General features: G+C 54.0%; 1 protein-coding gene across 1 annotated transcript; it reads right to left on the reverse strand.

The window, feature by feature from the left end:
* Window positions 1-1,355: 1,355 nt before the first annotated feature.
* LOC106599499 (ribose-5-phosphate isomerase) lies at window positions 1,356-13,993 on the reverse strand. Its single transcript, XM_045704927.2, has 9 exons — window positions 13,611-13,993; window positions 10,998-11,058; window positions 10,815-10,870; window positions 10,658-10,717; window positions 10,419-10,483; window positions 9,110-9,178; window positions 5,018-5,159; window positions 2,732-2,831; window positions 1,356-1,721 (listed from the first exon to the last, which is right to left on the reverse strand). The coding sequence occupies exons 1-9, from the start codon at window positions 13,851-13,853 to the stop codon at window positions 1,624-1,626; spliced, it is 894 nt and encodes a 297-aa protein (XP_045560883.1). The 5' UTR covers window positions 13,854-13,993; the 3' UTR covers window positions 1,356-1,623.
* Between the last annotated feature and the right edge of the window lie 394 nt (window positions 13,994-14,387).

Here is a 14,387-nt window from a genome sequence, read left to right on the forward strand (position 1 = left end):
GGGCTCTAATAGGGCTCTCTGACCAGGACCCATAGGGCTCTTTGACCAGGACCCATAGGGCTCTAATAGGGCTCTGACCAGGACCCATAGGGCTCTAATAGGGCTCTGACCAGGACCCATAGGGCTCTAATAGGGCTATTTGACCACGACCCATAGGGCTCTAATAGGGCTCTTTGACCAGGACCCATAGGGCTCTAATAGGGCTCTCTGACCAGGGCCCATAGGGCTCTAATAGGGCTCTCTGACCAGGGCCCATAGGGCTCTAATAGGGCTCTCTGACCAGGACCCATAGGGCTCTCTGACCAGGACCCATAGGGCTCTAATAGGGCTCTCTGACCAGGACCCATAGGGCTCTAATAGGGCTCTGACCAGGACCCATAGGGCTCTAATAGGGCTCTGACCAGGACCCATAGGGCTCTAATAGGGCTCTCTGACCAGGGCCCATAGGGCTCTAATAGGGCTCTCTGACCAGGACCCATAGGGCTCTAATAGGGCTCTTTGACCAGGACCCATAGGGCTCTAATAGGGAGCTTTGACCAGGACCCATAGGGCTCTAATAGGGCTCTCTGACCAGGACCCATAGGGCTCTAATAGGGCTCTCTGACCAGGACCCATAGGGCTCTAATAGGGCTCTTTGACCAAGACCCATAGGGCTCTAATAGGGCTCTTTGACCAGGACCCATAGGGCTCTAATAGGGCTCTTTGACCAGGACCCATAGGGCTCTAATAGGGCTCTCTGACCAGGACCCATAGGGCTCTAATAGGGCTCTCTGACCAGGGCCCATAGGGCTCTAATAGGGCTCTCTGACCAGGGCCCATAGGGCTCTAATAGGGCTCTCTGACCAGGGCCCATAGGGCTCTAATAGGGCTCTCTGACCAGGGCCCATAGGGCTCTAATAGGGCTCTCTGACCAGGACCCATAGGGCTCTTTGACCAGGACCCATAGGGCTCTAATAGGGCTCTGACCAGGACCCATAGGGCTCTAATAGGGCTCTTTGACCAGGACCTATAGGGATCTGGTCTAAAGTACTGCACTATATAGAGAATAGGGGGCCATTTGGGAATCATCCATAATTAAATAGGGCACTTGTGGTTGATGCTGGTTGGTTCCAGGTGGAGGGGGGGTGCTGGTTGGTTCCAGGTGGAGGGGGGGTGCTGGTTGGTTCCAGGTGGAGGGGGGGTGCTGGTTGGTTCCAGGTGGAGGGGGGGTGCTGGTTGGTTCCAGGTGGAGGGGGGGTGCTGGTTGGTTCCAGGTGGAGGGGGGTGCTGGTTGGTTCCAGGTGGAGGGGGGTGCTGGTTGGTTCCAGGTGGAGGGGGGTGCTGGTTGGTTCCAGGTGGGGGGGGGGGGGGGGGGGGGGTGCTGGTTGGTGCTGGTTGGTTCCAGGTGGAGGGGGGTGCTGGTTGGTGCTGGTTGGTTCCAGGTGGAGGGGGGTGCTGGTTGGTTCCAGGTGGAGGGGGGTGCTGGTTGGTTCCAGGTGGAGGGGGGTGCTGGTTGGTTCCAGGTGGAGGGGGGTGCTGGTTGGTTCCAGGTGGAGGGGGGTGCTGGTTGGTTCCAGGTGGAGGGGGGTGCTGGTTGGTGCTGGTTGGTTCCAGGTGGAGGGGGGGGCTGGAGCAGGGCTCAGGTCAATTGACTGGAGGGTCTCTGACACCAACATTACCATCCTCCATCCCAAAGTAGACCCTCTCTGCCATCCCCACAAACAGACCCGTCTCTACCACACCTAGAGGAGGGAGAGAGATGAGGTAGGAGGTAGAGAGGCAAGGTGAGGTGGGGGGGAGGGAGATAAGCGAAGTAGGGGGAGGGAGAGAGGCGAGGGGGAGAGAGAGGCGAGGTAGGGGGGAGAGAGAGAGAGAGGCGAGAGAGAGAGAGGCGAGAGAGAGAGGCGAGGGAGAGAGAGGTGAGGGAGAGAGAGAGAGAGAGAGGCGAGGTAGAGAGAGGCGAGGTAGGGGGTAGAGAGAGAGAGGCGAGATAGGGAGGAGAGAGAGAGAAGCGAGGCGAGGTAGGGGGGAGGGAGAGAGAGAGGCGAGGTAGGGGGGAGGGAGAGAGAGGCGAGGTAGGGGGGAGAGAGAGAGAGAGGCGAGGTAGGGGGGAGAGAGAGAGAGAGGCGAGGTAGGGGGGAGAGAGAGAGAGAGGCGAGGTAGGGGGGAGAGAGAGAGAGAGGCGAGGTAGGGGGGAGGGAGAGAGAGAGGCGAGGTAGGGGGGAGGGAGAGAGAGAGGCGAGGTAGGGGGGAGGGAGAGAGAGAGGCGAGGTAGGGGGGAGGGAGAGAGAGAGGCGAGGTAGGGGGGAGGGAGAGAGAGAGACGAGGTAGGGGGGAGAGAGAGAGAGAGGCGAGGTAGGGGGGAGAGAGAGAGGGGCGAGGTAGGGGGGAGAGAGAGAGGGGCGAGGTAGGGGGGAGGGAGAGAGAGAGGCGAGGTAGGGGGGACGGAGAGAGAGAGGCGAGGTAGAGGGGAGGGAGAGAGAGAGGCGAGGTAGGGGGGAGGGAGAGAGAGAGGGGAGGGAGAGAGGCGAGGTAGGGGGGAGGGAGAGAGGCGAGGTAGGGGGGAGGGAGAGAGGCGAGGTAGGGGGGAGGGAGAGAGGCGAGGTAGGGGGGAGAGAGAGAGGCGAGGTAGGGGGGAGAGAAACAGACTAACATTCGTGTCCCAGAACAAGCCACTGTAGGAGGGGGAACACCAGCAGCAATTCCTGTGTTAGGTGTGTGTGTGTGTGTGTGTGTGTGTGTGTGCGTGTACCTGGTATCATCTTGATAGCGATATTGACCTCCTTCCAGTTGTGAATGTGTTCAAACTTCCAGTCCAGAATGAAGTTACTGTTGTCTGTTACCACCGGACCCTGAACAATCAAAATACTGGATCTCACTCACATATAAATGACCAATGAGAATGCTTTCCTCTCAGAAGAGGACCAATGAAAACTCTTCCTGTAGTAAATGTCGTGCTTTATTTGCTCTACACTGAAATCCTGTTAATGACTTTCCGCTCCAATAATAATCTGCTCTTGTGATTTATACAACTGTTAATTTAAACTTTTATATTCACTATAATACACAACTACCTGAATGAACCACAATGCAGTGGGAAAGTATTCAGACCCCGTGACTTTTTCCACATTGTTATATTACAGCCTTATTCTAAAAATGATTCAATTGTTTTCTCCCCCCTCAATCTACACACAATACCCCATAATGACAGAGCAAAAACAGGTTTAGATGTTTGTACATTTATTACAAATAAAAAGCTGAAATATGACATTTACATAAGTATTCAGACCCTAAACTCAGTACTTTGTTGAAGAACCTTTGGCAGCGATTACAGCCTGGAGTCTTCTTGGGTATGACGCTACAAGCTTGGTACACCTGTATTTGGGGAGTTTCTCCCATTCTTCTCAGCAGATCCTCTCAAGCTCTGTCAGGTTGGATGGGGAGCGTCGCTGCACAGCTATTTTCAGGTCTCTCCAGAGATGTTCGATCTGGTTTAAGTCCGGGCTCTGGCTGGGCCACTCAAGAACATTGGCCCTTGTCCCGAAGCCACTCCTGCGTTGTCTTGGCTGTGTGCTTAGGGTCGTTGTCCTGTTGGAAGGTGAACCTTCACCCCAGTCTGAGGTCCTGAGCGCTCTGGAGCAGGTTTTCATCAAGGATCTCTGTACTTTGTTCCGTTCATCTTTCCCTCGATCCTGACTAGTCTCCCAGTCCCTGCTGCCACCACCATGCTTCACCGTAGGGATGGTGCCAGGTTTCCTCCAGACGTGACGCTTGGCATTCAGGCCAAAGAGTTCAATCTTGCTTTCATCAGACCAGAGAATCTTGTTTCTCATGGTCTGTAAGTCCTTTAAGTGCCTTTTGGCAAACTCCAAGCGGGCTGTCATGTGGCTTTTACTGAGGAGTTGCTTCCGTCTGGCCACTCTACCATAAAGGTCTGATTGGTGGAGTGCTGCAGAGATGGTTGTCCTTCTGGAAGGTTCTCCCATCTCTAGAGAGGAACTCTGGAGCTGTCAGAGTGACCATCGGGTTCTTGGTCACTTCCCTGACCCAGGCCCTTCTCCATCATTGCTCAGTTTGGCTGGGCAGCCAGCTCTAGGAAGTGTCTTGGTGGTTCCAAACTTCTTCCATTTAAGAATGATGGAGGCCACGGTGTTCTTGGGGACCTTAAATGCTGCAGAAATGTTTTGGTACCCTTCCCCAGATCTGTGCCTCGACACAATCCTGTCTCGGCACTCTATGGACAATTCCTTTGACCTCATGGCTTGGTTTCTTTCTGACATGCACTGTCAACTGTGGGACCTTATATAAACAGGTGTGTGCCTTTCCAAATCATGTCCAATCAATTGAATTTACCACAAGTGGACTCCAATCAAGTTGTAGAAACATCCCAAGGATGATCAATGGAAACAGGATGCACCTGAGCTCAATTTCGAGTCTCATAGCAAAGGGTCTGAATACTTATGTAAATAAGGAATCTGTTTTTTGATTTTTCATACATTTGCAAACAATTCTAAAAACCTGTTTTCGTTTTGTCATTATGGGGTATTGTGTGTAAATTGATGAGAAAAAAAATATTCAATCCATTTTAGAATAAGGCTGTAAAGTAACAAAATGTGGAAAAAGTCAAGGGGTCTCAATACTTTTTGTATTTGGTGACTCACAGCTTTACAACAGGAAGCGTTTTATATGGTGACTCACAGCTTTACAAACAGGAAGCGTTGTATATGGTGACTCACAGCTTTACAACAGGAAGCGTTGTATATGGTGACTCACAGCTTTACAACAGGAAGCGTTGTATATGGTGACTCACAGCTTTACAAACAGGAAGCGTTGTATATGGTGACTCACAGCTTTACAAACAGGAAGCGTTGTATATGGTGACTCACAGCTTTACAAACAGGAAGCGTTGTATATGGTGACTCACAGCTTTACAAACAGGAAGCGTTGTATATGGTGACTCACAGCTTTACAAACAGGAAGCGTTGTATATGGTGACTCACAGCTTTACAAACAGGAAGCGTTGTATATGGTGACTCACAGCTTTACTGACGGCCATACGGAGTACCGCCTCCCCTCCGAAGCGCTTGGCTATAGTCCTGGAGACGGGGACGTAGGCCATAGGGATCACCTCAATAGGAACACCCTTCTTCCACTGCTGGCCCAGGGCTGAGGAGTCCTTCCTGAGGGGGAGGAGACACCCAGGGATTCAGGGATCAACATTCAGGTTCATTTCCCAGCGGAACACAGAGGTCGATATCTGACAGGAAAGTGGATGATGCATCATTTGAACAGCAGGTGATTCTCTTTACTTCCGTCCGTCCGTCCGTGTGGCAGCTAGCCAGTCCGTCCGTCCGTCCGTCCGTCCGTCCGTGTGGCAGCTAGCCAGTCCGTCCGTCCGTCCGTCCGTGTGGCAGCTAGCCAGTCCGTCCGTCCGTCCGTCCGTCCGTCCGTGTGGCAGCTAGCCAGTCCGTCCGTCCGTCCGTCCGTCGGTGTGGCAGCTAGCCAGTCCGTCCGTCTGTCCGTCCGTCCGTGTGGCAGCTAGCCAGTCCGTCCGTCCGTCCGTGTGGCAGCTAGCCAGTCTGTCCGTCCGTCCGTCCGTCCGTCCGTGTGGCAGCTAGCCAGTCTGTCCGTCCGTCCGTCCGTCCGTGTGGCAGCTAGCCAGTCCGTCCGTCCGTCCGTGTGGCAGCTAGCCAGTCCGTCCATCCGTCCGGCAGCTAGCCAGTCCGTCCGTCCGTCCGTCCGTCCGTCCGTCCGTGTGGCAGCTAGCCAGTCCGTCCGTCCGTCCGGCAGCTAGCCAGTCCGTCCGTCCGTCCGTCCGTCCGTCCGTCCGTCCGTGTGGCAGCTAGCCAGTCCATCCATCCGTCCGTCCGTCCGGCAGCTAGCCAGTCCGTCCGTCCGTCCGGCAGCTAGCCAGTCCGTCCGTCCGTCCGGCAGCTAGCCAGTCCGTCCGTCCGTCCGTCCGCTAGCCAGTCCGTCCGTCCGTCCGGCAGCTAGCCAGTCCGTCCGTCCGTCCGTCCGTCAGCTAGCCAGTCCGTCCGTCCGTCCGGGCGTGTGGCAGCTAGCCAGTCCGTCCGTCCGTCCGGGCGTGTGGCAGCTAGCCAGCCCGTCCGTCCGTCCGTCCGTGTGGCAGCTAGCCCGTCCGTCCGTCCGTCCGTGTGGCAGCTAGCCCGTCCGTCCGTCCGTCCGTGTGGCAGCTAGCCAGTCCATCCGTCCGGCAGCTAGCCAGTCCGTCCGTCCGTCCGTGTGGCAGCTAGCCAGTCCGTCCGTCCGTCCGTGTGGCAGCTAGCCAGTCCGTCCGTCCGTCCGTCCGTGTGGCAGCTAGCCAGTCCGTCCGTCCGTCCGGCAGCTAGCCAGTCCGTCCGTCCGGCAGCTAGCCAGTCCGTCCGTCCGTCCGGCAGCTAGCCAGTCCGTCCGTCCGTCCGGCAGCTAGCCAGTCCGTCCGTCCGTCCGTCAGCTAGCCAGTCCGTCCGTCCGTCCGTCAGCTAGCCAGTCCGTCCGTCCGTCCGGGCGTGTGGCAGCTAGCCAGTCCGTCCGTCCGTCCGGGCGTGTGGCAGCTAGCTAGCCCGTCCGTCCGTCCGTCCGTGTGGCAGCTAGCCAGTCCGTCCGTCCGGCAGCTAGCCAGTCCGTCCGTCCGTCCGTCCGTCCGTCCGTGTGGCAGCTAGCCAGTCCGTCCGTCCGTCCGTCCGGCAGCTAGCCAGTCCGTCCGTCCGTCCGTCCGTCCGGCAGCTAGCCAGTCCGTCCGTCCGTCCGTCCGGCAGCTAGCCAGTCCGTCCGTCCGTCCGTCCGGCAGCTAGCCAGTCCGTCCGTCCGTCCGTCCGGCAGCTAGCCAGTCCGTCCGTCCGGCAGCTAGCCAGTCCGTCCGTCCGGCAGCTAGCCAGTCCGTCCGTCCGGCAGCTAGCCAGTCCGTCCGTCCGTCCGTCCGTGTGGCAGCTAGCCAGTCCGTCCGTCCGGCAGCTAGCCAGTCCGTCCGTCCGTCCGTCCGTCCGTCCGTGTGGCAGCTAGCCAGTCCGTCCGTCCGGCAGCTAGCCAGTCCGTCCGTCCATCCGTCCGTCCGCTAGCCAGTCCGTCCGTCCGTCCGGCAGCTAGCCAGTCCGTCCGTCCGGCAGCTAGCCCGTCCGTCCGGCAGCTAGCCAGTCCGTCCGTCCGTCCGGCAGCTAGCCAGTCCGTCCGTCCGTCCGGCAGCTAGCCAGTCCGTCCGTCCGTCCGTGTGGCAGCTAGCCAGTCAGTCCGTCCGTCCATCCGTCCGTCCGTCCATCCGTCCGGCAGCTAGCCAGTCCGTCCGTCCGTCCGTGAGGCAGCTAGCCAGTCCGTCCGTCCGTCCGTGAGGCAGCTAGCCAGTCCGTCCGTCCGTCCGTGAGGCAGCTAGCCAGTCCGTCCGTCCGTCCGTCCGTCCGTGAGGCAGCTAGCCAGTCCGTCCGTCCGTCCGTCCGTCCGTGAGGCAGCTAGCCAGTCCGTCCGTCCGTCCGTCCGTCCGTCCGTCCGTCCGTGAGGCAGCTAGCCAGTCCGTCCGTCCGTCCGTGAGGCAGCTAGCCAGTCCGTCCGTCCGTCCGTCCGTGAGGCAGCTAGCCAGTCCGCCCGTCCGTCCGGCAGCTAGCCAGTCCGCCCGTCCGTCCGGCAGCTAGCCAGTCCGTCCGTCCGTCCGGCAGCTAGCCAGTCCGTCCGTCCGTCCGGCAGCTAGCCAGTCCGTCCGTCCGTGAGGCAGCTAGCCAGTCCGTCCGTGAGGCAGCTAGCCAGTCCGTCCGTCCGTCCGTGAGGCAGCTAGCCAGTCTGTCCGTCCGTGTGGCAGCTAGCCAGTCCGTCCGTCCGTGAGGCAGCTAGCCAGTCCGTCCATCCGTGAGGCAGCTAGCCAGTCCGTCTGTCCGTCCGTCCGTGAGGCAGCTAGCCAGTCCGTCCGTGTGGCAGCTAGCCAGTCCGTCCGTGTGGCAGCTAGGCAGTCCGTCCGTGTGGCAGCTAGCCAGTCTGACACAAACACACTAATGAAGTCTGTCCAACTCACAGCTAGTCGCTGCTAAAGGTGCTTCTACAAAAGTACTGACTCAGGGGTGTGAATAATTAAATATCCAATTTACATAATTAAAGAAGTTTGCAAAATGTTTTCACTGTCACTATGGGGTAGTGTGTGTAGATGGGTGAGAAAATATATATTTTGAATTCAGGCTGTAATAATTCAAGGGGTGTGAATAATCTGACGTCACTGTAGATATCAGAACTTGGAACATCTTTCCTGGCGCTGTCGGTCTTCAGTGGGCTGATCCACTCAACAACCAGCTGTCTGTGGGCTGATCCACTCAACAACCAGCTGTCTGTGGGCTGATCCACTCAACAACCAGCTGTCTGTGGGCTGATCCACTCAACAACCAGCTGTCTGTGGGCTGATCCACTCAACAACCAGCTGTCTGTGGGCTGATCCACTCAACAACCAGCTGTCTGTGGGCTGATCCACTCAACAACCAGCTGTCTGTGGGCTGATCCACTCAACAACCAGCTGTCTGTGGGCTGATCCACTCAACAACCAGCTGTCTCGGCCTGACAGATCTGTGGGCTGATCCACTCAATTGTCGAAGAGGAAGGAAACTGCTCAGGGATTTCACCATGAGGCCAATGGTGACTTTAAAACAGTTACAGAGTTAAATGTCTGTGATAGGAGATAACTGAGGATGGATCAACAACATTGTAGTTACTCAACAATACTAACCTAAATGACAAAGTGAAAAGAAGGAAGCCTGTACAGAATAAAAAAATATTCCACAACATGTATCCTGTTCGCAAGCGGGCCACCGACGGGGATGATGGACCAGGCCTGGAGGGTTTCCTCCTGGGGTCGGAGGGTTCCCAGGCCCGGAGGGTTCCCAGGCCCGGAGGGTTTCCTCCTGGGGTCGGAGGGTTCCCAGGCCCGGAGGGTTCCCAGGCCCGGAGGGTTCCCAGGCCCGGAGGGTTCCCAGGCCTGCGGTGGAATTCCCAGGGGGTCGGAGGGTTCCCAGGCCCGGAGGGTTCCCAGGCCCGGAGGGTTCCCAGGCCTGCGGTGGAATCCCTCGGGGGTTTCTTTGTATTTTTAACCTCGATTATACTTTAGCCAATCAAAGACCTTACCATGTCTAGGCACTATGCAATTACAGGAGAACACACACACCTGAAGTCAGCGATGACGATGAAGTGTTTGGCACAGCTGGCTACGATCTTCTCCTGAGTCAGACAGCCTCTAGGAGAGTGAGTGAAAGGGAGTGAGGGAGAGGAAGACAGAGAGACAAAGATAAACTGGTGAGATGGTGATGTATGGAGCCTGGCATGACTGTAGCACAGGGACAGTAACAGGCCTGTAGAAGAGGGACAGTAACAGGCCTGTAGCACAGGGACAGTAACAGGCCTGTAGCACAGGGACAGTAACAGGCCTGTAGCACAGGGACAGTAACAGGCCTGTAGCACAGGGACAGTAACAGGCCTGTAGCACAGGGACAGTAACAGGCCTGTAGCACAGGGACAGTAACAGGCCAGCCTAGAACAGGGACAGTAACAGGCCAGCCTAGAACAGGACTGTAGTCAGGGATGGTAACAGGCCTGTAGCCAGGGACAGTAACAGGCCTGTAGCCAGGGACAGTAACAGGCCTGTAGCCAGGGACAGTAACAGGCCTGTAGCCAGGGACAGTAACAGGCCTGTAGCCAGGGACAGTAACAGGCCTGTAGCACAGGGACAGTAACAGGCCTGTAGCCAGGGACAGTAACAGGCCTGTAGCCAGGGACAGTAACAGGCCTGTAGCCAGGGACAGTAACAGGCCTGTAGCCAGGGACAGTAACAGGCCTGTAGCCAGGGACAGTAACAGGCCTGTAGCCAGGGACAGTAACAGGCCTGTAGCCAGGGACAGTAACAGGCCTGTAGCCAGGGACAGTAACAGGCCTGTAGCCAGGGACAGTAACAGGCCTGTAGCCAGGGACAGTAACAGGCCTGTAGCCAGGGACAGTAACAGGCCTGTAGCCAGCAGGGACAGTAACAGGCCTGTAGCCAGGGACAGTAACAGGCCTGTAGCCAGGGACAGTAACAGGCCTGTAGCCGGGGACAGTAACAGGCCTGTAGCCGGGGACAGTAACAGGCCTGTAGCCGGGGACAGTAACAGGCCTGTAGCCAGGGACAGTAACAGGCCTGTAGCCAGGGACAGTAACAGGCCTGTAGCCAGGGACAGTAACAGGCCTGTAGCCAGGGACAGTAACAGGCCTGTAGCCAGGGACAGTAACAGGCCTGTAGCCAGGGATAGTAACAGGCCTGTAGCCAGGGATAGTAACAGGCCTGTAGCCAGGGACAGTAACAGGCCTGTAGCCAGGGACAGTAACAGGCCTGTAGCCAGGGACAGTAACAGGCCTGTAGCCAGGGATAGTAACAGGCCTGTAGCCAGGGACAGTAACAGGCCAGCCTAGAACTGTAATCCAGTGAATATACGGCGTCTTACCCTCCTCCTTTGATGAGTGTGAGAGCAGCATCCACCTCGTCCGCCCCGTCGATGGCCACGTCCAGCTGGGAGGGGGTCAGAGTTCAGAGAGGAAGAACACAATAACGCTGACAATAAACACATTCTACAGGACAAACTCCTGATTTAACACATACTGACTCCACACGTTTCCTAAAGAATGTATCCAACTTGAAGACATGTAACATATCGTTTTATAAAGGGTTGCTGACCAACAGTACCTCTGGGTGTCTATCCAGGTCAGACAGGGTTAGACCATGCTGCAGAATCAACTGACGAGCCTGGAGGACAACAGCAAATGTTTAGGGCCATCTGCCAGATTAGAGAGTCCACTCTCTGTAGAATACATGATACACAGCCATTGTACCTCACACTCACCTGGAAGGAAGTGGGGACACAAATTATGTTGAGCTTCTCCTGACGAACTCTCTCCGCTGGAACACGACAGAGCACAGTTACACATCGAGAGCTCAATCAAATCAAATCAGCCCTTTGTGGATTAATAAAGTACTACATTCTCTTGTTCTACGATCAACCGGTAGGCTAGTAATATCTCCTCACCTAGTCTGTCTACAGCGTACACAATGGTGGATCCACTGCCCACTCCAACCACCTGGTTGTTCTGTGATGGAAAGAAAGACATTCACATGATCATATAGCCAGAAGATACCGACCCACCGTTACACTGAGCTGCACTGGGGTCAGAACACAATCACAGTTACATGAAGGTAATGCTGGTAAACGTACCTCAATGCAGGGATGGGATATGGAACTGTACTCCAAATGTTACCTCTATCCACACTGATACAGCGAGAAGACTGGAAAACCTGCGGTGTCTCACAAAAACCGCCCCAATCAGTGTAAAAATCTGCCAAATCGGTGTCCAAAAATACCGATTTCCGAAAGTTATGAAAACTTGAAATCGGCCCTAATTAAATCGGCCATTCCGATTAATCGGTCGACCTCATTCACTTTAAGGTGCATTGCCCCTACCGACTGGAATGTGGACCTCAGTTCATGTTTCAATCACCCACGTGCGTATATGTTCCTAAAAACCAATGAGGAGATGGGAGAGGCGGGACTTGCAGCGTGGTAATGCACCTTAAAGTTGGTTACCAACCGCCATATAAAGAAGAAGCCTGGAGGAGGAGAGATGACTAGAAACAAACTCTGGTTACCCTTTTATCTGTGGATTAATTGTCTGAGTAGAGGACCTTGTGCATTTCATGTAAAATAACAACCCAACGTTTATATCCCAGGACAAATTAGCTAGCAACAGCAAGGTAGCGAGCTAAATTGTCCATAAATGTTTAATGCTTTTCGACCTGTCCCCAGATGAATACAGTTGGTTCAGAGTTCGTTTTGATATTTAAATTGTGCGCCGATCAATTGTGATACAGCCCAGGATCGAACCAGGGTCTGTTGTGACGCCCCTATCACGGAGATGCAGTACATTAGACCGCTGCACCACTCGGTAGCTCATTCACTAGATAGTAAGTTAGTTGTGCAGCTTTGTTTTGGTCATGTTCACCTTCTGTTCTCAAACGCTGCTGTTTGTAATGATGGCAACAAGTTTTAACCAGAGATTCATATAGATATTTCCATATTGTTTTATTAATTCTAGAATTAGCGACCGTAGCTATAAAATCACCCACAAGGCTTACTACACACGTACAGTAAGATCTCCACAACTAAAAGGTTATTAACATAGTTGTCTAAAGTTTGTTAAGAAGAGAGTTAAAGTTGAACATGGGGTCAACATAGCAACAGTAACCATGTACCTGTGTAGCCTTCCGTCTACCTGGCTGTGCTAACAGCTAGCTAACTAACTAACTCACTAACTAGCTAACCCACTAACTAGCTAACCAGCCAACCCACTAACTAGCTAACCAGCCAACCCACTAACTAGCTAACCAGCCAACTCACTAACTAGCTAACCGGCCAACTAGCTAACCGGCCAACTAGCTAACTAACTAGCTAACCAGCCAACCCACTAACTAGCTAACCAGCCAACCCACTAACTAGCTAACCGGCCAACTAGCTAACCAGCCAACCCACTAACTAGCTAACCGGCCAACTAGCTAACCGGCCAACCCACTAACTGGCCAACTAGCTAACCGGCCAACTAGCTAACCGGCCAACCCGCTAACTAACTAGCTAACCAGCCAACCCACTAACTAACTAGCTAACCAGCCAACCCACTAACTAGCTAACCAGCCAACCCACTAACTAGCTAACCAGCCAACCCACTAACTAGCTAACCAGCCAACCCACTAACTAGCTAACCAGCCAACTCACTAACTAGCTAACCAGCCAACTCACTAACTAGCTAACCGGCCACCTCACTAACTAGCTAACCGGCCAACTCACTAACTAGCTAACCGGCCAACCCACTAACTAGCTAACCGGCCAACTAGCTAACCGGCCAACTAGCTAACCGGCCAACTAGCTAACCGGCCAACCCGCTAACTAACTAGCTAACCAGCCAACCCACTAACTAGCTAACCAGCCAACCCACTAACTAGCTAACCAGCCAACCCACTAACTAGCTAACCAGCCAACCCACTAACTAGCTAACCAGCCAACCCACTAACTAGCTAACCGGCCAACTCACTAACTAGCTAACCGGCCAACTAGCTAACCGGCCAACTAGCTAACCGGCCAACTAGCTAACCGGCCAACCCGCTAACTAACTAGCTAACCAGCCAACCCACTAACTAGCTAACCAGCCAACCCACTAACTAGCTAACCAGCCAACCCACTAACTAGCTAACCAGCCAACCCACTAACTAGCTAACCAGCCAACTCACTAACTAGCTAACCAGCCAACTCACTAACTAGCTAACCAGCCAACTCACTAACTAGCTAACCAACCAACTCACTAACTAGCTAACCAACTCACCAACTAGCTAGCCAACTAGCTAGCCAACTAACTAGCTAACTAACTAGCTAACTAACTGGACTTGTTCTGGCTACAGCCTAGCTACTTCCTACCGTTTTAGTAGCACATTACATGTTGATGTACTAGCCAGACAACTAGCTGTTTAGCATCAGCATGGCCTCCACATTTAAAATAGCACGATAGCTAACTTAGCTATCTGCTAAACACAAACACTAACATGTCCCCCGGTTGTTTGCTATGTTCATTTGTCAACACAAGATCAGTGGTCTTACCTGAACATGATTATCCACCGCAGCATAGCCTGCTAGCTTCTTCGCTTCTTCTGCCATGTCGTCTGTGTTGCTGGGACTCCTAAAGAGACGCGTGTGCTTCAGCTTGTGTCTGAACGGAGTGTCTTTCTTCAATACTGCAGACCTGTGGCCAGATGCTGCTGAGAGGAGGGTGGGACAGATCCACCTCTGGAGTAGCATAGCCCTGCCTGCCTGCCCTCCTCCAAGGACCGACAAATTCACCATGTGCTGCGAAATAAACCTAGTATGTTGTTGTTGTTGTTGTCCTTCTGCCGCTCGACCAACGCGCTAAACCCACTGAACTGTTGACATGTATATCTGTGTTCAGGTAGCTTCCTCCATTAGTGCTGCGTTCAACGTCCCAACATCCCTGAACGGTTTAAAACTGTTCATCAATTAAAGGGACAGTCTGTACGTTTTCCAGTCATTTCAATCTGTGATAAATGCCCCTTGATTTAGATGTTTTGTTGCTATAGGTTAAAGTTGCACTATGCAGAAATAGCTTCACCATTTCCTGGGTGCTAAAACTGTAATAGTTTATGCGACAAAATAAGCAAGTCTAGTGTAGAGAATTATACCATCTAAACCGCTGTGAAATATATTTTCCAGGACTCAAAATATTGTTGTTTCAGCTGTTTGAAGTTGGTGTACAAAACAGAAAGGAAAAGTTGCTCAAACAAAAAAAAACGCAAGAAGCATAGATATAGCACACATATAACAGATCCACTGCTTCTTAGACCTGCTTTCGAGTAGAATGAC

This window comes from Salmo salar, chromosome 01, assembly GCF_965601325.2.
Source record: "Salmo salar chromosome 01, fSalSal1, whole genome shotgun sequence".
In the NCBI taxonomy this organism is placed as follows: Eukaryota; Metazoa; Chordata; class Actinopteri; order Salmoniformes; family Salmonidae; genus Salmo; species Salmo salar.

Coding starts and splice junctions, on each gene's coding strand:
- LOC106599499 (XM_045704927.2), bottom strand. CDS start 13,853: ATGGTGAATTTGTCGGTCCTTGGAGGAGGGCAGGCAGGCAGGGCTATG. Junction 10,718..10,814: donor GTGTCCCCACTTCCTTCCAG/GTGAGTGTGAGG, acceptor GTTGTCCTCCAG/GCTCGTCAGTTGATTCTGCA. Junction 10,484..10,657: donor ACCTGGATAGACACCCAGAG/GTACTGTTGGTC, acceptor ACCCCCTCCCAG/CTGGACGTGGCCATCGACGG.